Genomic DNA, 22,216 nt, shown 5'->3' with positions numbered 1-22,216 from the left:
GAAGGACCCAGAGCAGTTTTGGTTTAGCTCATTTAGCATGAGATAGTAAATGAAATCATTGGTATCACCCATCCATAGTCAACCATTGCAGCCATAGGCAATCATCAGTTATCGCACATTCACATTAAGAGTTCATAGACCAGTGGAGACAAAGCTGGTGAAGTGTCTTGCACAAGGACACTAAGATTAAACCACCAAACATCAATCAGGCTTTCAGGCTGTTACAACCGGTTTCAATCTTAACCTATATGAACCTCGTAATTTAATCCAATGTTGAAAACTGTCTTGTCTTGTAAAAACTTGAACTTCTCCGACATTTTCTCTGATGCTTAGTTATCTGATGTAAAGTAGTGAGTGTTTAGTATAGATAAGTATTCGAAGTCTGGTTTTGCTTCTTGATTTTAATCTAAACAGATGTGGCGGCGTTTGCGTGTGAGAAAGATAAACATGCTTAAGCAGTTTTGGAAAACATTTTTTGAGATTTTGAAATATCTCGGAAAATAATTAAATGTCTGATTGGATGAAATGCAGACTTTTTTCCAACAATAAAAGAAATCGCAAAAAATAATTGATAGAACAGTGACTCTGCTGTAATTCCACACTGTCATGCATAATTCAAAAAGTGATCAAAAACTCCAGAGTTTGATATACGTTAAATGTCAGCAGTCAATTATACAGTCATTTGTAAATGGCTGATATGAATCTATTTCAGCTGACAGCTTAAATTTATGTTCGCAACACTGATTAAAAACTGTTAACTCCAGATCATTTTGTAGCACTCCATAAACAACCAGCACTAGTCGACAGGACTTCATTACCAAATGTGGCTTAAACAGATTGCTAACTGCGAGAGTTGACGGGCAAAAGGCTGATCTATGACACCACGACTCGGGTTTTATCCAAATTTAAGTCATTTATGTAACAATGGTGTTAAGAGTTTGTCACAGAGGATTTCCAGGATACGAGCGAGCTGGTGCATGTTATGCAACTGTTCAGAAACTGGGAGTGTGCCGGATTCCTTGGTAGCACATTGTTAACCGGGACCATTGTGGGGCTTGCTCTCTCTTGGGACGGGCGTAGCTCACTCCCCCATCAGGCGGATGACACAAAACCACGTGCCCTGCATGTTATCTCTGCTCTGGTCTGTGCTGTCTGCGCGCCATAGGCCATATCTGCGCTTCATTTATTCATTAGTTGATAATAACCAGTGTCTCCTTTCAGATAGAGTCAATTATGATTTCATTAATTTGAGAATTCTGTGTTGTGTGGGTAGATTTTAAGTCTATGTGACATTCATTACAGACTGCCTGGGGCTATAGGTGGAGGCCATGAGGAACTGCAAGATCTTTATTAAGACGTCATCTCTAATACCTATTCGGCGTCTCATCATAACATCAATTCATTTTAATTTAGCTGCTAATGAATGTGGTTCATTCATCATCTACTCTGTCTGTTATCTAAACACCGCGACTGGCTGACACGCTGGCCTCCCACTTGAGCGCGCTGCCAATCAACCCACCTTCCTCAGAGTAATTAGCAGATAAACAACAGGGAGGTGTTCCCATAAGACCACCCGATACATTACATCAGATCCCACCGAAGAGCAATCTAATAAAGGAATTATCCTGCATAATGAGGAGCCTCTGACTGTTCCTGCGCCGCGCGGTGACACGGGTAATTGGGTTGGTCGTGTCAAGTACCGCAAAACAGGTACTTTTACAACAAGAAGAGACAGTGCGGCTACAGGCACGGCTGGGAAATACTGTGGAAATGAGAAATTACAGTAGTTTAAGTCAAATAGTGTGTCTCAAATTTCGTCAGTTTAGTTTAAAGACACTGCAGGTGAAGAGGAAGACAACGATATCAATTTGAAACTTTTGCTGAAAGTGTGTTGCGGATTTTCTATAATTTTATATTTCACATGGCAATGAGACCTGTCATGTCTGGGAGACAAAAATCGAAGAGAATATATGTTTGAATATGTATGATTTTTAATTTACTTTATTTTCTCTCCAATTAACTGAAGTAGAAAAAGTACAAACAATAAAGTTGTCTCTTGGGGTTAAAAACTCAATGAATCCAGCTGGAATTACATATAAGAACTAAAGGTCAACCGATATCGGCCAATGTTTTTGAGCGCCATTTTTGGCAATTTTTTCCAAATGTCTGGTCTATAATCCTGTAAAAAACAAATACGTGGCCGCTCCAGCACTGGCCGATTTTATTTTATTACTTTAGGTGATCGTTTCTGTCTCAGCTTTGATTAGTTCTCGTTAGTATTAGCATATTGTTCCTAGCCGCTGCATTTTTCGCAGTGATCAAAAATACAATAGTGGAGGTTAGAACTAACTCAGGATTGAATTCTCCAGGTTCTGCACTTCAAAATGACATGCAGCATGTCCATATTGACGGAGGTTTAGTGAAGCTTGTGTTTAACAAACTTGAAGCAAACCAATTTTCATTGCGATGTTTCTCACCTCCCCTGAGGCCTAGTGAGTTGTGGGAGAAGTCGATTTAAAGCCCTGACTTTCCTATGCAAATAATGGGAAATCTCTATCTTTTTTGGTCCCAGAAATATCAGCTTTTTCGCCACTAGATCAGCCAATAGCTGATGTTGTAAAATCCCCAAATATCGGCCCGATATATTGTTCGGTAGGCCGATATATCGGTCCGCTTCTAATAAAAACGCACCTTGTTCAAGATTAGAAAGGAAATTTGTCTGTAGTGACAATTGATTTACATTTTTGAGAAACTCCGGCCTTGTAAGTTACAGGTTCTCGTATAAAACGTTGGAATAAAGCTGAAATCAAACAATTCTATTGTGCAAACTATAACTTTTTTTGGTAACACTTTATTTTACACAACCCTTGATACAATTTACCAAACTAAAGTTAGTACAATGTAATGTGCTCTGTAACAATGTGTAATAACTTGTTCCTATGGGCTAGATACACAATGGAATCATATGTAGTTTGTAGGTATGTAATAAGAAATAACTCTAACCCTAACCGTGAGGGTCTTGTGTCCTATTACATTGTGTACCTACAAAGTACTAATACAAGTTATTCCATTGTGTATCTAACCTATAGGTACAACTTATTACAGATTGCTACAAAGCACATTGTACTAAATATATGTTGGTACAATGTATCAAAAAACTGTAAATAAAGTTATACCCTTTGTATTCTCTTAAAAGACGAGAAGGTGCAAAACCTGAATATTGGGATGGGAAAAATCTGCCTCTCTTCTTGAATAAATGAGTGTATCAAATGATGAATAAAATGGTGACTTCTCCAGAACATTCTAAAGTTGGACCTATATATATATAAGTGCAACATCCAACCTTTTTGTGCATACCTGAGCCTTCCTTCCTTACCCGTTTGCTCCTTCTAAAAACAGGATGTGCCCTTGGTTTTGAGGGAAGCTCCATCATTCTGAAAGCCAAGTTTGTTTGTGACTCTGGCGAACAGCTGTGGCCTCAATCAGTCATCCTAGCGATTTTTTTTTTTCTTCTTCTAACTGGAACAGACGACACACAAAAGAAAACAGGTTACACGACACCATCCCGCTGTATTGTTCCTATTATGCATTCTCCCTTTATATTCCCTCCTTAAAACGCCGTCTCTACTGCCAAGCCACTGGACAGCAGGTTAAATACTTGGACGGGGTTCGGAGTTTGGTTCAACTTTTCCCGACAAATGGTCTTTTAATGAGACAGAAAAAGTAGTCGGGCAATATCTTAAACGTTCTGCCTTCCTTCCTCCTGCTGCCACCGCTGACATAAGTCCCCAGAACAGGTCGACCCACAATCTCTATCTGCAATATTTCACCCGGGCCCGTGTAATGGATGACGGGCCAAATCAACAAACTGTCAAGGGGATTTGTTAAGTTTGAATCATAGCAAGTCAATAAAGCACTCGAGCCGAAATTCTTATTTGCTGCGATGTATTTTCAGGAAACTCGCTGCCCGGCAAATACAACAAATATAGAACTGTTTCCCCTTATAGTGAGCATCTCTACCTGTGGTTGCACTTTCTTCCTCATACACCCACTGCGTTGTCTTTGGTTGTAATTTGGTGAGCGATTTATGCTCATTCGTAGGAGAATCGCCATTTGAGAAAGACTGGAAGAAGACTGAAGTATTGACTGGTTTTAAACCCCATAGAGACAGGATATTTTGATGATTTTCCTTTTCTTTGCCTCACAGTAAAAGCCCACTTAATGCCTTTAGTTGAAGGTAGTGACAATGAAAAACATTACCGGCCCGACAAGTCACATTGTAGTAAAACGTCACAGAATAGCCTTTACCTCTTAACCCACAGCCTGACTTTCTCCAGTTTGGCAATATTAATGAAAATGTGACCCAAAAGAAGTGATAAAAGAGCGACAAAAACGTGAAGAAAATGGCACGGAAAAAGTGCCAAAAGAGAAAGAAAAGCAACAATAACAAAAGAGAAAAGTGACAAAAAACATGGCAAAATAGCAACGAAACAAAGCAACACAGAAGCCCCCAAAAGAATGACAAGAAAGTGCCTGAAAAGTAATAATAATAGGATAAAAAAGGGACAAAAGAGGGACAAAAATGCAACGAAAACACACAAAAAAGCAACATAAAAAGAAAGGAAAAAACATGAGAAAAATGTGACAAAACTGCACCACGTGATGAAAAGTTACAAGCAGTTTTCTTTCAAATGAGGCACTGTTGCTCTCTCGTCAATAAGCTTTTTTGATTTGGGTAAAGCCAAACTGGAAACAATGTTCTCTATATGGGTAACTTATTTTATTCTTGAAACATGATCTCCAAAATGTTAAAAAACACACACATTTAACATATTTGTTTTTGGCAAGGATGTCTACATTAATGTTACTGTGCACTTATGCTTGGCATTATCATTAAGTGTGTTTGACTTGCTTCTCTTTTCCATGTACAACGATGTATAGTATTTTGCTTGGAGGCACAAATGAAAGGTGCACATGTGAGCTGAGAGGTAGAAGTGAAACTCAAATGCTAAACGACCGCAAAGACAGGAAGCAAAAGTTACCGTTGACAAAGCAACAGTCACGTCTAAAGAATGAAGAGGGGAAGGGCACAGACAGATGTGCGCATTATCGTGTGAAAAGAGTGGCTATATAAACAAGGAAATCTCAAATAATAATAAAGAGTGACAAGTCAATCAAAAATGTATTTTTATTCATTAATTTATGAGCAAACAATTCACAATAATTCATATACTATACAAATATACATTGGACCTAAACTGTGGAAAAATACATATATAATTTATAATACAGCAGAACACTTAAATCCTTTAGATGTCAATGCAAATAAAATGTAACAAGCGTCACGATTTTCTTCATAAAACCAGATCTTATGGGTCTGTGGTTAAACGTAATGTCTTCTTTGTCATGTGCAAATGGGTCTTACACAGCAGGCAGTAAAACAGCTGCTCCTGTAGATGATCTGCTCAGCCAGTACCAGTGCACATTTCCCACGGGCCACAATACACCTTCCACTGAGTTCACGGACGATCCTTTTCACATTTCTGCAAAAATAGACAGAACATATAAAAGCGAATACTCTTGCAGAAAGATATGACTAATATTTCCTTGTAACAGTAGGACATTGTTTTACAATGATGGTGTGTCCTAGGCTTTGCTGTAGCAGTGGTTTAGATAAGCAGGATGATCCTGCTCATGTAGTCAAGTATGCTATTATCACTAAAGGGTGCAGATAGCCCACCTGAGTCCCAGACATGGCATTTGCACACAACAGGCGCTTAGAGATAAATGGAAGAGGGCACTACAGAAGTGAGTTGGCCACTGATTGTAGTTTCAAAGTGTAAAACAAATGGTCTCTGTCAGAGTCGTGTCACCATTACACTGCAGCATGTGTCAGCTTTAATGCAGAAGGGATAACGGAGGATTGAGTGATAGGAAAGATTATTCCCTGAAATACATACCAGCCAGCTCTCTGTCCAACATGTCAATAAAGCTCTCGAGCTCCTGTGTGTCTCCCATCTTGGCTGAGGAGAGAGTAGAGACATTTGAGAAACTTCATGGAAAAGACTGAAATGGAAAATTTTTGTGGAGCTGCGTTTTTGGCATTTCCTTTGGAAAACCTCAAGTCCCAGGTTTACATATGCAAAGTACAAACGTGCTGTAGAACTAAGGGAAAAACGATTATGCAACACAAGATGAAGATGAATTAAGCATGAATAATCAATACATCCAATTCGCCTATATGTTCGTTTTTGTGGAGGGGGTTTCTGGGGAGATGTAAAAGCTTTTTTGCATCTTTTCACTCACATGAAGCGAGGTACTTAAGACATGACAGCACAAAGGCTTCCTGCCTCAGAAGAAGAGGCTTCACACTGACAGGGCCACCGGCTTTGTTGTGCAAAAACAAAAGAGCTCCTGGCTCCGAGGTAAAGAGGTTTGTGTGGCTGATAGTGATCAGAGCTGTGATAGTGATCGCTGTAGAGCACGACTGTAGATAGAGATGGAGATCGACGCTCTCGTACCTTTCGGGGCCAGCATTATGCCTGCTGTGTGCAGCTCCTCCTCACTGCTGTTCAGACTGTTTCCCAAAGACACTTCACTGCCTGGAGGAAGAGGCAAAGATAAACACACTACACCCACCAAGGACAACTCATGTAAATGATGAACAATGAGAGCAGTGTAATGTAATTATATAAGTATTAAAAAAAATTAAAGGTAAATTATTTTTTTGTGTTAGTGTTTCTCAAGTGATGTAGCTCTCCACTTGAACCATTATGTCCCAAAACGCTTTCAAAAATAACCACACAAGGGAGCAGCAAAGAGCTTTTTCTTATTTCACCTCACAAAGGCTTTACTTTTTTTTTTTTTTACAAATGTTAACAAGTGTTGAGCATATTGGTGGCCCAAGGCAAACACTTACTTTGGTAACTATTCAGAGATTAGTCTTTTTTTTATGAAGCACCAATTTCATGTAAATTTTTAAATGTCAAGCTGCTGTTGTGTTTGCCGATAAAAGGGGCTCTGCTAATGCCCCTGAGTTCCGCTGTATCAACCACAATGCTATGATCCACAGAGTAGAAGCTCTTCTATGTACTGAACCTGTGATCATACTGTAACTAAGAGCGCTTACTACTGTCGTTGTCTTCCACCCCGCTGTCGTCCCACTGTCCCGTCCGGCTCTTGGCTTCCTCCAGAACGTTCTGATAAGAGTCAGCTCGGCAGTTCGAGGGGGCTTTGAGCTCCTCCACCACGTCCTGGAACTCCTGCAGCAAGGCCCCCAGCTCCAGCTCTATCTCTGTGACATGAGGAAAGCAACATTGTGTTTGGAAAAGAGATTTTGTCAAGGGGCCACAAACTACAGTGTAAAACGTGAATACCATAATTGACCAAAATACACTGGAAGGATTATTGGGCGATAGGTGAAACAAATGGCACTATAACTATACTGTATTTGGTGAAGTTACAATTCAATTAAACAAAATAAAAGTAAATTCTAAATAGGCCATATACATTTTATTAAAAAGGTCAGTCTTACCTGTGGTCATGTCTGACGTAACGTTGGCAGAAGCAGTAAAGCTAAACGCTAAAATCGGACCAAAAACTGTGTGAAGTGACGAGCACGTCTGCACGTTTATCCTGAGGCCCCCCCACTGCAGGGCCCACAGACGCCTCCCAGCCAATCACGCAGCGCCTGGCGTCACACACTAGAGTAGTAGACAGAGTGGGGCTCACATGTGTCTGGCTCACGTCCATGGTGGAGCTACCGGAAAATTTGAGGAAAACAACTTAAGTCTGCAAATAGATCCAACGGACTATTACACAATCTACTCTTTTCCTTCCAACGAAAGTCCTGATGGATTATCGTTGGGCTAACAAGAAGATGCTGATAAAAAATAGGCCTAAAATTTAAAAAAATAAAATAAACAATTCAAAAATGTTTCTTAGCACATGGGTTCTTTGCAGTGATTTGTTTTCCCAGGAGTCATTTTGGCAGAACAAGTTACTAACACTGAGTTCCTGTACCCTGGGCTTACAGTAGAGGCCACTGTGGAGCAACAACAATTCAATGTAGTTACAGGCAGAGCGGGACTGGCTCTAGATAGAACAAGGAGGATGTAGGAGAGTTTAAATGGGGTACATTAAAGTGTATTAATGGAAGGATATTTATTTTAAAATTAGGTTGCAAGGCTGCAGACCAGGGCCTAACACACAGCTCGGTCTGTGCACATGGAGAGATTCAAAAACAAAAAACAAGATTTAAAAAAACAAAAAAACTGATTTAGAAATGGGCCCAGTGTTGACAAGTGTTGAAGGACATATTTAATCAAAGGATTAAATATGTCCTTTGACATATATATCTGACACATAGTAATACTGTGTCAGATAGTATTACTATCTGACACAACATGTGTCAGATAGTAATACTACGTTCTGGCGAAAGGCACGCCCTCAACGGAAACATTCAAGGAGAAATATTTACCGTTCAAAAGGCCCTGGGCTTATTATTCTATTGATCACAATGTGGCATAACAACAACATCAAGTGCAGGTAATTAAACCTGTACTCCGTGAGTAGTCTCAGGTGTCAGTCACACGCAAGGTAACTGCAGGAGGAGGGGCCTCTACTGCACAGGTTTATCCCACTCCATTTGTCTGACACACACTCACTCAATGGCAGGGAACTCAGGTAACATGTGAGGTCAATGGACTATGGGACTGCTGCTAATATGAGCCGGGCTCCACAGATACAGGTCAGTGTGTGAGAAACAATGCAACATTCTGAGAGTAATTTTATATTATAGCAGATTATATTAAAACAAACTAAAATTGTGTCTGAAAAGTTGAAGGTTGTTTAATTGATATTTAAGCAAGTAAGACTTTTATACACTTGCCTAATACTGTTAATTCATTCTGTCCCCTGTCCCATCAGACTCTTCTGATTGTGGTCCACCTCGGTCTCATAATGTGTGGTGCAGTCCGCTTCTCTATCCCAGAGGAGCAGGGGGCCGGGGTTCTTGTGGGAACGTTAAGTCCATACTTCTCATCTCCATACCAACTCCTGACTCAGGATTACCTGCGATTGGACCATAACACTGGGAACTTGTACACCACAGAGAAGAGAATGGATCGAGAGGAGCTGTGCCCTGAAGAGACTAGGGCTGATGGGTGCATTATACGACACACAGTTATTGTGGGAGCCACAGAAGATCCGGTACAGTTTTCTGTCATTGTGGAAGACATCAATGACAATGCGCCTCATTTTGAAAATCTAGAAATACATCTAAACTTGTCTGAGGATGTAACTATTGGAGCAGCATTTTTACTGGATTTTCTGGCCCAGGACAGGGACATTGGCAGTAATGGACACATTTTGTACCTTCTAGACAGGTCTGATGGAGTTTTTGATTTGGAAGTTGAAAATGAAGATTTAAAGCTAGTTGTAAAAGCTCCTCTGGACAGAGAGACCAAGGATGAGTACAACATGGCACTTGTGGCCAAAGACAGGGGTTCACCATCTTTAACGTCCTCTGTAGCATTGATAATCACAGTGACAGACGTCAATGACAATTGCCCTATCTTCAGTCCGCACAGTCCTCATAACGCCACCATTTTGGCAGATTCACCAAAGAATACTCTGGTGGCCCAGGTCAAAGCCACTGACTTGGATTTGGGTTCAAATTCTGCCATTACTTACTCCTTCAGTCCCAAAGTGTCCGAACGGGCCATGGGGCTTTTCAGCTTGGACAGCCTGACGGGATCCATCATTCTGAGACAGAACCTACACAGTGACGACATGGAGGAGCTGATATTAAAAGTGCTAGCTATCAGTCCCCACTGTTCCCCAGTGGACACTCGGGTAACCGTATCTGTCCTCCCCAGGCCAAAAGAGGAGCCTACAATAAAGATGGGCTTCATAGCACGACATGAAAACCAGACTCTCATAGTCGCAGAGAATGAGCCCCCTACTCCATTGGCAGTGCTAGAGCTCCAGGGTGACACAGGCTTTAACTCCTCTCTATACATTGAGGGTGAAGTGCCTTTCACATTGAGCCATCTGAGAGGCAAATACCTGCTCTCAACTTCAAAGCCTTTAGACTACGAGGAGAAAAGAGAACATCACATTTCAGTGGTAGTGCAGCGTTCTGCACAGGAATCTGTGATCACCATCTCAGCTCGTGTCATATGGGTTGCAGTGGCTGATGTCAACGATAACCCTCCACTTTTTCCTCTTTCTTTTTACGAGCTGGAGCTGGAGGAAAACAACCGGCCGGGCGTGGAGCTGCTACAGGTCACTGCCTCTGATGCCGACAGCGGGGACAACAGCAGGGTGGCCTACAGGCTGGGAGCGCACACATCTCGCATTTTTAACATTGACCACAGCACGGGTCAGCTGTTTGTGTCTGTTTCCCTGGATAGGGAACAGCAGCAGACTCACACTGTTAGAGTTATTGCCCAAGACAGTGGTTCTCCTCCCCTTGAAACTACAGCCACAGTACATATACAGGTTGTAGACCAAAACGATAACTCACCGGTTTTCGTAATGCCCCACTTTATCTTTTTTATCCGAGAGAATGTCCCTGTCTTGGCTCAGGTGGGCGCAATAGGGGCGACGGATGCAGATGAAGGTGACAACGGCAAGATATCAATGTATGTCATGAATGGTCTAAACGACAGTGGACCGTTTGTGATACCCAACTCTAAGAAAACGTTGCACACTACCACCCGCTTGGACCGAGAGATGCAGGACCGCTATGAATTCTGGGTCATGGCATCTGACAACGGTTCCCGAATACGTCTGTCCTCCAGCGTCAAAGTCACGGTCTATGTAGAGGACATCAATGACAACCAACCAAAAGTCATCCTCCCGGAAAGTAACGTATCGTGTCTAACCGTGTCCCCGGATACAACAGCCGGCACGACCATCACGCGAGTCTACGCAGTTGATCAGGACTCTGGGATGAATTCAGAGCTGATGTACACAGTTATAAACCAAAGCCAGCCATTCAAAGTGGACCCCAGGACGGGAAACATTACCTTGGCACAGCGCCTCTTAGGGCCGGACTTGAGAATGCACAACCTTTTTATTGTAGTCAGTGACAGGGGGAAGCCATCTCCACTACACACTGCGGTTTGGGTCAATCTTTTGGTCAACGACAGCCTGGACACCTGCCACTTAGACTGTGAACCCCAGGAGCCCTTCTGGCCCTCTCCCGCCACTTCAGAGAGCGTAGGGTGTCCTGCAAGTACAGAATCAATCGAGTCCAGTAACCAAATTCATATCATCTTATTTATAGGCCTTGGCATGATGGTCATCTCTATATGCCTATTTGTGGGGACTGTTATTTTACACAGACGTAGGAAAAGGTCTCAAAGAGAAGCAAAAGTAAACACTAAGGAGAGTGAAGTCCCCCTGAAACTTCTAGATAAATATTACACAGATGAATAGCAGCAAGCAATGTGTGCAACCCTCTCTGTGTCGTGCCAAGAATGAAAAGAATGAACTCTGCAAATGCCTCGTGTCACCTTTTGTGTGTTATCAAATTCTTCACTGTGCAAAGGTTTTAAGTTTGCGAATGCAGTCAGCTTAAGGGCGTGTTTTAGAAGTTTAACCTGCAGTAATGTGGCGATGCAATGTGTGCTTGTATGAATTGAAATCTGATGTATCTGTCCGCTGATAAACATTTTGCAGTAAGTTTGTGTCGTATCTCTTTCAGTCATTATCTTAAGTGGCCTTAGCTGCAGTGACCCCCGCAGCTAAGGCAATTGTCTGCTTGACTTGATTAGTTCTTCTCTGATTTCAGCTTTGAGTGATGGAGAGTATTTAGTCACACAAAGAGGTGTAATGTCACCGGTGCTGAAAAAGTCACTCACGAAGAAACTTAAACCATGTGGGCAGGCTTGTACATGAAGGCTTATTCTCAAGTCACTTTATCATATGTGGAATTTGGTAGTTCTGCCACTGCGGCCTCTCACTTAAAGCATGTTGTTGGATTTCCGGATTTCTTATGTCTGAGAAGTTTGCAATGTTGTTTAAGGAAGGCCTCGCCAAAGGAAGGATCTATCGCAGATTAAAAACAAAGTCAAGCATTGCACAAAGTTTGAAAAAGCATGTTGACTTGACACGATTCTACATTCACAGGTCATCAGTTATCGAGGCGCCATCTCCAGACACCAAATGCTCGATTAAGCTAGGTCGGTAAAAGAAAGTAAAAATTCACACAGCAAATGTATTTTTCATTGCACTAGCAACGTTCTCTGAATTATTATGGCATCAAAAAATTATACTTTTAACCAGATATGACACGAGTTTGAATATAAAAGATTACAATGGAGAAAGTGTGTTGCTCAAAAGAAGGGGGCGCACGAAACAGAAATATAAACAGATTCTACATCATGTAAAATGTTCTGTTAATGGGAATCAATCAATTTGCCAATAGTTATGTTTTCCTCATACCTGTTCACATAAACTGATCATGTTTATGAAATCTTACAAACCCACATTAAACATTTGAAAAGATTCGACATAATCATTTATGAAAAGGGGAAAAAACAGCAGGTCCTGTTGGCATGCAGGTTTGTAGTTTGTTTTTTCAGACATACAAGATTATCAACACCATCTCTATCTAGATTTTAAGTATGCCTGCAGTGTCTATTTAAAATGTCAATATATAAAAGCAAAATCAAGCAGTTTTAGAATTTACTTCAACTGTTGCTTTCATCACAGGTCACTGTGTAAGTGCATAGTTGTCTTGAACAGTGAAGAGGTAAGGTAAAAGTCTGCCATCTACTGGACGGATTCACTTTTCTGAGAGGCTCAGAGGCTTATTCTCAAAAAATGAAGGTTGGTCAACGCACTATTGCACTTCAGTTATGTGACCTACCCTATCATTTCTGTTTGAAAAGAATCTCTGAATATTATACCTGCGCTTATCGGATTGTCCCCGTTGATTTCATAACAGTGTCTGCGGCGGATGAGCCGACGCACCTTGTCAGTCTGCAGCACCAAATGCCTGAACATAAGGAACACATTATGCCAGTGAAATCTGTTGAATGAATTATTTTTTGTTTGACCAGCAAAGTTACCCCTGAAATATACAGTTTTTTAAAGTTGTTGCTTGTTTTGCAGAAGGAATTAATTGAAGCTAATTGAGGTTTTACAGAAAGTCCCAGCGTTGCCTATTTGCAAGTTAAAGTTGATGCTAATGTGCAGCAACAATGACCCGTGCAAAATGCCACTGCGCGTAAGAACCTTGACCTCCTCAATATTGTCTTCGCAGAGTTTATTGAAAAGCGACATTGTTTCTTTGAGATGGCACTTGCAGTCAGTGGGGCCTGTTCATTGTTGTGGAACAGAAAGCGAGTTGAGATTGATATACGGGGGACGAAAACTAGTTGCGCATATCATCAGCAGAGCAGCTGCGGAGAGCAGTGGCCAGCAATTCTGACGCATCCGTACAGACATGGGTAAGTCATTCTCTGACATTATTATCTCTTAAACTAAGAAGAAAATCGCTTATTTCAAATGTGCCATTTCCCTCGTGTCGTTGCACACTATGATAAGGTCTGTGCGAGAGGCCAAAAGTTATTAAAGCTTTTTCACTTTGGACTCGGCTACCACTCACCGTCTGATGCTTCGATACTGAATTATTTCATGCTTCAAAGGGCATCACTACTTACTCACAGAAAAGTCTTGTCGCATTTACGCTGGTTCACAATCCTTCTTCATTTTGAGCCGAAATGGAGCTAGATATATTTCAAACGTTGCCTGTATTCCTCCGCCCTGGTCGCTGTCTGATCGACAGATCCCCTTCCCCGGTTCCCCTGAGTGGCTCAGGTGCTCCAGTGCACTTTACTGATGCTTAAAGAACTGTATGCTGACTTATAATGCTGGCCTAATGTAGTAGCCTACTAGGCCCCTATATATTTTTCAAAGTTGACTATGATTTTAAAAGTAGTGTAATAGAATTGTATTGTAATACATTTTACCGAAAGTGAAGAATTTTAGTTTCCAATATGTGTTTGGATATCAGCAGGACCATCAAATTGAAAGGGCAGTAAAGGTCAATATGTGCAAATAATGGTACATAATTTATTTGCACATATGGTATAATGGTACATAATAATGTACATACAAAATAATGTACATACAAAATAATGTACAATAATGGTACATTATTTGCACATATGGTATAATGGTACATAATTTATTTGCACATATGGTATAATGGTACATAATAATGTACATATAAAATAATGTACATACAAAATAATGTACAATAATGGTACATTATTTGCTCTGTTAATCTTAACATTATTTTTTTTTTTTATTGAAATGTGACATAAATCTCCCTTCTCTACTGCATTTTAAAGAATAGTTCTTGTACCGCACTATCATTGCTCCTCCACCCCATCTGTGTTCACAGCACTGATACCATCCACTTTTTCAATTGTCTCAGTGGATGCAGTAGCACACACAGTACCATTGTTGATTTAAACATTTGCTTTTCCCTCCAAGTAAAACTTTCCTATGTCTCCTCATAAGGAAGTATAGACAACTGGGTCTATACATAGAAAAAGCCGCAGTGATAGTCATGGCTTTTGTTTGCGAGACATTGGTCGCTCTTGTAGCCTCATGATGCTGCTGGGACAAAAGGGGCTGTCTCTTGCAGTCACAAAGGCAGCCTCTCTGTTTCTTGGACTTTGTCTCTACTCCAGTCCTCCCCCCTTTTTCTCACATTCTGCGCACCGGCCACTGAATGGACTCACGGTCCTGAGTCTGTATAGACAAAACCCTTTAACCCTTGGCATATGAATCAAAACCACAGCATTATTAGAGAATCCTCATCTCCAGCAAATGAACCAGAGTTAGTAGTCGCTCACTTTAGGATATAGTACGTTAAAAAAGTGAATAAAATTGCCTTGAGAAAGTGTTTTGTCCCTGCAGCCTTGAGGAATGGGCCAAATGGTCAATTTCCTTTAACCTTACAGTATCCAGGTTCCAAACTAACCTTTGGAATTAAACCCACCAAGACATAAATAACATAAACAAACCGAAAGCGTAGTTTGCAATTTGCAAATTTGAAACCAAACCCTCTTCACTTCACATGTACCATGATACTTATATCCCATTGAAGCAGCAGAACTAGTAGTGGCAGGAATTGGACTTGAACTTGTGTAATCTGGAGTCCAAGTATCTGATTTCTTCAAATGGGATAGTACGCCTTTTAAAAGTATGTAGTACAGGTAATTTATAGGCTTAGCTGATAAATGGTTTGGGGATACATAGACTTATCTTGCAGCTTCTAACATGATGACCTGCTGATCTGATTTACAGGCTGCTATGACTGTTGCATGCGCTGTCTGGGTGGAGTGCCATACTGCTCACTGGTTGCGACGCTGCTGTGCTTCTCTGGCATCGCCCTGTTCTGTGGCTGCGGACACCAGGCGCTCACAGAGACGGAGAGGCTCATCGAGACTTACTTTGCACGAAACCTCCAGGACTACATAACACTTGCATACATGTGAGTAACAAAAGAGACGCCTACTAGGTTAGAGCATCCAAGGAGGTTTTGCTTGAATTGACCATTACAATACATACACACAAACTCATAATCTTTGAAATAACCATGGAACACCCAAAGATGATTTAGGTGAATCAGGCCAAGATACGCATGTTCTGCCATCGGCACACAATAATGTAATTTCAGCACAAAGGTAAAATGAGTAGTGAGTAGCTTGAAATTTGATATCGACTGCATTCCTGACAGATGTTCTGGATTGCTGCGTGCTGAAGGTTGGTTTGCAGCTTATAGAAGATGTTGTGCTCAGTGCAACCGTTTGCATGTCATGTCCACTGCTATGTATCTGAAAATTGCTACGGCCCATACATTTGATAATGAAACCTTCTCTTGCAGAATTCAATATTTCCAGTATGTCATCTATGGTTTGGCCTCCTTCTTCTTCCTCTATTGCATTGTACTGTTGGCTGAGGGTTTCTACACCACCAGCGCTGCCAGGCAAACCTTTGGGGAGTTTCGGAGCACCATGTGTGGCCGCTGCCTGAGCTCCACGGTAAGGGGCTCAGAGAGGGACTGCACAAAGGGCACTTACATTATAGATCCAGATTAATATATTATGGGAACTATATTTTTATCCAGGTGATAATGTTTGGTTGTTTACACAAGATACATGACACATAATTTTGAACATGAGTGTTACTTTATTCTCAATGGCTGAATTTATTTAATGAGTCTTTTCACTCCTGCACAGTTCATTGTGATGACATATATACTTGCTGTGCTGTGGCTGCTGGTGTTTGCCTTTTCCGCTTTGCCTGTCCACTTCTTCTACAACATGGATGCCACCTGCCACACTATTGATGTCCTCACCGAGACCCCTGCCAGTATCAACCAGCTCTGTGTTGATGCACGGCAGTATGGTAAAACAGCACTGTTTACACAAGCATGTAAGCATGTAAAGGTAAATGTAAGGGTCTAAACATGACTCTGTTACAGGACTGCTGCCATGGAATGCAGTACCAGGAAAAGCGTGCGGCATGACCTTGTCTTCTATTTGCAAGACCAGAGAGGTATGTGCACCCAGTAATTAAAATACCGGTAAATGAATTGATTGTGCAGTACTGACAATCTCTTCACCTCAGTACCGGATCACCTATGACCTCTACATTGCGGCCTTCGCTGGTGCAGGCATTACCCTCCTGGCTCTGGTGAGTGAGAAAGCATCTTTTTGTGAGTTAAGTGAATTAATCATGATATTTCATGTGGCTCATATGATCCAGTGATGCTAGATGTGTAGGCAGTCCAGGCCTCCAAGAATTAAATGACTCTTTCGCAATTTGTAAACACTTCACAATTCACTGGTGAAATGTTTTCACTGCCAGCCACATCTGTGGAAGCACTGTCAGATTCCTTATGACTCCTTATCGTTGGTCATCATTGTCATTATTAAGTTACGGTATTGTAAACCTTTTACCACATTTGACGTACTGTTTCTTCTTTCTTTCTATAGCTGACCTACACTGCATCCACCACTTATAACTTTGCTGTTCTGCGATATTTGGGGAGGAAGGGCATAGGTTCACGGTGTTAGCCTGTCCAGCTGTTGCCTCTCTCCTTCAAGCATCACCAGCTCTGGAAATGTAATGGGAACTTTGGGTGTTCGTTGGGTTTCCATAAAGACTTATTTTTGCATAAAAACGTTGAAATAGTTTTTCCAAATCAAAGTCTGTTTTAATTTTCTCACCAAATGATGCAAAGTATTGCCTCAATTGCCTTTGATAATTGTGTTTTTCTATATGGTGTGCAACTCAAAACCTCAATCTGTATTAACAAGCCTCTAAACTGAATCTTAATTCGTAAATAACCATGACGTGCACTCTAGATTATGGCTGAAGAGAATAATCCTCTAGCTTTTACCATGGCGCCTTCACATCTGGTCATATTAGGACCAGAGTCATGAATATGCAGCTGTGTGCTGACCTCTGCACTATTCTCACGGGCCAGAGAAAAAGCCTCAACAATAGAGTCACTGCTGCTTTGTGAGTGACTGAGGGGTCGCTGTAGGGGCCACCTGCTGTACGAGCCTGTGCCAAGGGTTATATCAGAGTCAAGCAAGAGGGCTTTGGGACAAAGAGTAAAGACTTGTATAAAGGCCTTATGCAGCAACCTCACAGACACCCACTGCTGCCTGACCCCAACCCCCTGAAGCTTTCACAGCTCAGAGTTACAGAATATTTAGAGTAGTCTAAAAATTACTTACTATTTCAAAGTTGATCTAAAAAGGTCTCAAATTGTTTCACAGGATTGTGAGATAGTGAAAAAGCACTAGGTTCTATTATTTGATCCTACACGTATTGTTGCAGTGCAACTGCTTTGATATCTTTAGATTTGGGGAGTTTAGGTAGTTATTGTATAACACGGTGTCACTAACTTTAATGCTCCCTTAATATCTCAACTTAACTACCTAGCCATTTTTTTAACCTTTTAAACTAGATTTCTTAGTCTTTTTTTGTTGTTTTGGTGCAAGCTTTACCCAGCTGGAGTGTGGAGGTGGCTGGCTCAATATAATTTGTGTAACCTTTTTTCTGTAAAGGACTGTGCCTTATAAAACGTTTTTGTGTCTTTGTGTTTGACCCTCATTTGACCGTGGTTAGGCGGATCCAGGAGTGACATGTTTTGTTTGGCAGCTTGTCATGTCTTGTCCCATTTGTGAACAGGTGCATAGTTCTCTGCAGCTGGCTTTGAGCCAGTTTTACCTGAAGAAGCTCAGGCGGATGCTGAGAGCGGAGCGGAGCATTGACCTGTATGGCAAGCTGCAGAGAGACCGAGAGGGGGTGCTCTGCTCCCCCTATGCAGAGCCACCTGATCCATGACTCTTGGTGTACAATATGTTGATGCTCTATAGTTAAAGTTTACATCATTGTGTACATTTGTAGTGTCACTTTCATTGATGGATTAGCGACTCCTTTTCGTAGTTTCTGTTGCAATGATGTACAATGTTATAATTGTAGTTCGAAAGCAGACTTAATTGTTAAATTAGAAAAATGAACATTGTCAACTGTTATTTTGTAGTGTTGTGCAAGCTTGATACCTTTGTTAAGAGAGAAAAATAAATACTGTGCACAACTGATGTTTTGTTTTTAAATATGGCTGTGCCTAATGTTCAAAAGCATTGCAGTCCAGTATTTGTTTTTAATGATTTACCTTTCATTAGAACAAAAAAACAGACCAGTATTATTTATGCATATTTATTTGTTGCACTGGGCAAATATTATCTTGTTGCCAACTTGACACACAGTGGCGCCACCAGTCTTACTGTCCATAGTGCAATAAAGAAGTTGTACACGGGATAACTGTGAATCCAATTTTACATATGCACAACTTAGGCTCCGAGTTACACAGACGTTCAGTGTTATTTTAGAATTTGCAACAGAAATGAATGCCCTTAAGCGGTTTAGTCAGTTGTGTGTCCAGGCCCTACATTTTCCAACATTCTTACAATACTGACAAAGGCGCTCTGTCAAAAGCAGCAATACGAGTTTGAACTGAGCAAGTATGGCTGACAATTGTACCATCTAAAATGCAGTAAGGCAAAAATGACAACAGGTTCAAGCCCTCATTTACACTTCTGACTAAATGACATGATTTCAAACAGAAAAGTACCTAGACATGCAACAAAGAACAACATATGAACACCGTGAGCAAATGGCTCATGCACAAAAAACAAAAAAATTGTACCATATTTATTTGTTGGACTGTATCTGAGAATTATTAGGATTTTAAAGTGCACAAAACTGCAATCACACAGGTCATTTGAGGAAACCCTTTGTACTGCGTACCTCAAGTACATTTGTAGGTGTGTGGCTTTAGTGGCATCTGGTGGTAACATTGTGTAATTTAAAAAATAATTTTCAGATTCAAAAAGTTTGTGCTTATTCTTTCATGAGCAGTGGCGACTGAAAATATGTCTGTGTTGGTCCAACATAAACGTTTACAACTCTGGCATCTATAAATACAGACGAACCACGTGACAAAATTATAGAAAATAAACTACACACAAGTAGACTACATACAATACTGCAAAACTAACAGGATGAGGTAATCATGGAATTAATACTCACACACGTAACATGAATCAGAGTGAGCGATAAAAGAGCATTATGTAATGTATTTCAGAACACAAAGCAACACTTTTGTGAATGTGTCTTTAAAAAAAATTGGTTCTCACAAGAAGCAGCAACAATACTTCTAATACTTAGCCTGCCCTTTATACAGTAATTATCGCTACAGTATTGCAAAGAAAATTTCCAGTGAAACAATGCACTTATTCTGAAATCAAGTAGTAAGACACGCCGCTTACTGTTTCTAACTCATGCAACTCATCATGTTGGCATGAGTTGCAAAAAATTGTGTTACAGTTAAAACTGCAATCTGAAGATTTGAAGAGGAAATTGTTTTTGTGTTCAGAGGAGTCCCTTTTCTTTTGACATGTACAGTTAATACTGCTGGTAATTTTGCAAAATGAACAATGTGCTGTGTAAGAAAATTAGAATACAGTAACGTTTGTGTGAGCTCTCAGTCATACAGGAGCTTTCAATTGTTAAGGTTTTCAAGCCGTCATTTGTAAACAACCCTGTACAGTTGCCGGCTTGAGAACTTTTGTCTAGAATACTGTATAAAGTAGGTGCATACTATGAAAACACATTCTCCATTATTATCAAAGGCTTAAACATTCCCATAGACAAAGTTTGACAGGGTGTGTGAGTCCCAAACCAGGAGTTAGCAGCCATAAAGTATTCCATCTTGTGTACCATTTTAAAACCTCTGGAATATTGAAAAAGCCCTTCTCAGATCTGAGATACCTTATCCATCTGTTATCTCAAAAACCCTTGTACCTATGTACATCATGACATGTACCATAAAATTACCTGACAAACTTTCACAACTGCTATGAGCAGGTTTCAGCCAAGGTTCATTATAAATGACCAATCAGCAGCAGGATGCACGTGGCATTTTCCGATTACCATGTAGATCTATCGTACTACTGAGCAGTGTGTGGTCAAGGTGGTCCTCTGCAGCCAGCACCTCTCGGACAGCGGCCTCAAACGCAGCGGTGACGTTGGTGTCGTCCTTCGCACTGGTCTCAAAGTATGGACAGCAGCCACTCTCTTCGCACCAGGCCCGAGCCTCCTCTGTGCCCACTTCCCTTTCATCCATGTCCACTTTGTTGCCTAGCACCACAAACGGGAAATGCTCGGGATCTTTCACATCTGAGTAGTACATAAACTCTTTTTTCCAACCACCGAGATTTTGGAAGCTCTGCAAATCATTAACAGCAAATGTGAGCAGGCAACAGTCAGCTCCTCGGTAGAAAGGGGTACGCAAAGATTTGAACCGTTCCTGTCCAGCAGTGTCCCAGATCTGTAGAGTTACCAAGCGCCCATCCACCTCCAGGTCACGATTGAGAAACTCTACCCCTATAGTGTGGAAGGACTGGGCGTCAAAACGATCTGTTACATACCGATTCATCAAGGAGGACTTCCCCACTCCTCCATCTCCCAACAGGATCACTTTGAGCAACAAGCTCTTTCCACTCATCATAGTCCCACCCAGATGAGGCCTGGGCTGAAGGCTTGTGGAGCAGGTGGCAGACCAGGGTTAAAATAACCTAAAAAAAAAAAGGGAAAAAAAGAGGAAGGATACAGTCACATGACTAAAGAAAACACACAGGGGGAAATGAAACACCGCTATTTCAATAATGAGAAACATTACCCTCTCACAAATGCATTGCTGAGGGTCAGTGACCGAGCAGTTTTTACCTCGTCTCTAGAGCCTAGACTACAACATCACAAAATATGATCACTGCAGACCAGAGGCAAGTTACACAAATACACTGAATATCCTAATCTTATATAAAGCACATAAAACAACAAATAGATGACATAAATAAGGACAGGGCGAGTCTCCGTGATAGCCGGACAGTGGACAGCGCGTTTGCGCAGAACGGTGACAAGTACGAGCATGTCAGTCGTGACTGGAAAAGTGCTATCCAAAGTGCTTTGTTTATGTTATCCACCAAACTACGCTTTAACACACAATAGTTGTGTAAACTGAGAGCTGTAACTGCACAAGCATAAGACGTTAAGGGACCGAGTAAAGGATTACAGCTCTCTCAGTCTGCGTGAGCAGAGTTGAGGGTGATGATGGGTTGTTGACATTCTCCTGTCCTGTCAGGCTAACGTTAGCTGCTGAGCAATAGCGCCTAAAAGTGAAGCAACACAGCGAATCCAAGAAAACACAAATGCAGCATCAACTGTTACAGTTTATCATGTGTTTTAGCATAAGGCCTGTGCATCAAATGAAGAAACTGCATTGTAAATGAGTAACACTACTCACCCGGCTCTTGTAAGCGGAGTGCGTGGTCTGCCCTGCTCCCTCATCTGAGATTGTCGTGACGTGCGCGCTCCCGAAGTGAGGACTTGGCACAGCTCAGCTCAGCTCAGCTCAGCTCATAAACCCTGTGTTTGTCTTCATCAAACTGACTGTGTGGATTTTTTTTTTTGTTCCACCAAAGTATGTTACTGTTTTAATTGTTGATCACTCTGTAATTACCGCTTCTGTAACTGCGTGTGAGCCGTGTTAAAGGTGTGCAGTTCTAACAACCGACCTTCCGATGTCGCTGTGTAGCAGAAACAAGAA

The 22,216-nt window shown here is 41.3% G+C and overlaps 5 protein-coding genes across 6 annotated transcripts in view; 3 read left to right on the top strand and 2 right to left on the bottom strand.

The window, feature by feature from the left end:
• The window catches only part of pofut4 (protein O-fucosyltransferase 4), a 327,876-nt gene that overhangs the window by 303,305 nt on the left and 2,355 nt on the right, over positions 1-22,216 (top strand). The gene's annotated exons all lie outside the window — the stretch shown is intronic.
• Positions 5,236-7,661, bottom strand: LOC306963266 (regulator of cell cycle RGCC). The gene is made up of 5 exons (XM_079556784.1): positions 7,535-7,661; positions 7,130-7,294; positions 6,522-6,602; positions 5,961-6,023; positions 5,236-5,543 (listed from the first exon to the last, which is right to left on the bottom strand). Exons 1-5 carry the CDS (start codon positions 7,542-7,544, stop codon positions 5,536-5,538), a joined length of 327 nt encoding a protein of 108 aa, XP_079412910.1. The 5' UTR covers positions 7,545-7,661; the 3' UTR covers positions 5,236-5,535.
• Positions 8,679-11,512, top strand: pcdh20l (protocadherin 20-like). Its single transcript, XM_079556766.1, has 2 exons — positions 8,679-8,749; positions 8,929-11,512. The coding sequence occupies exons 1-2, from the start codon at positions 8,702-8,704 to the stop codon at positions 11,443-11,445; spliced, it is 2,565 nt and encodes an 854-aa protein (XP_079412892.1). The 5' UTR covers positions 8,679-8,701; the 3' UTR covers positions 11,446-11,512.
• plp1a (proteolipid protein 1a) lies at positions 13,331-18,644 on the top strand. 2 transcript variants are annotated; one of them, XM_079556778.1, is made up of 7 exons: positions 13,331-13,463; positions 15,334-15,520; positions 15,914-16,070; positions 16,269-16,437; positions 16,514-16,587; positions 16,660-16,725; positions 18,235-18,644. In XM_079556778.1, exons 1-7 carry the CDS (start codon positions 13,460-13,462, stop codon positions 18,388-18,390), a joined length of 813 nt encoding a protein of 270 aa, XP_079412904.1. In that variant the 5' UTR covers positions 13,331-13,459; the 3' UTR covers positions 18,391-18,644. The 2 variants fall into 2 exon arrangements, with proteins under 2 accessions (XP_079412904.1, XP_079412903.1); XM_079556777.1 differs by lacking the exon at positions 18,235-18,644 and adding an exon at positions 17,028-18,199.
• On the bottom strand, positions 19,624-22,019 carry rab9b (RAB9B, member RAS oncogene family). The gene is made up of 2 exons (XM_079556780.1): positions 21,914-22,019; positions 19,624-21,185 (listed from the first exon to the last, which is right to left on the bottom strand). Exon 2 carries the CDS (start codon positions 21,116-21,118, stop codon positions 20,507-20,509), a length of 612 nt encoding a protein of 203 aa, XP_079412906.1. The 5' UTR covers positions 21,119-21,185; positions 21,914-22,019; the 3' UTR covers positions 19,624-20,506.

This window comes from Gobius niger (genome assembly GCF_951799975.1).
Source record: "Gobius niger genome assembly, chromosome: 5".
In the NCBI taxonomy this organism is placed as follows: Eukaryota; Metazoa; Chordata; class Actinopteri; order Gobiiformes; family Gobiidae; genus Gobius; species Gobius niger.
Note: the sequence above shows the minus strand (reverse complement) of the source record. Positions and strands in the feature narration are given on the sequence as shown.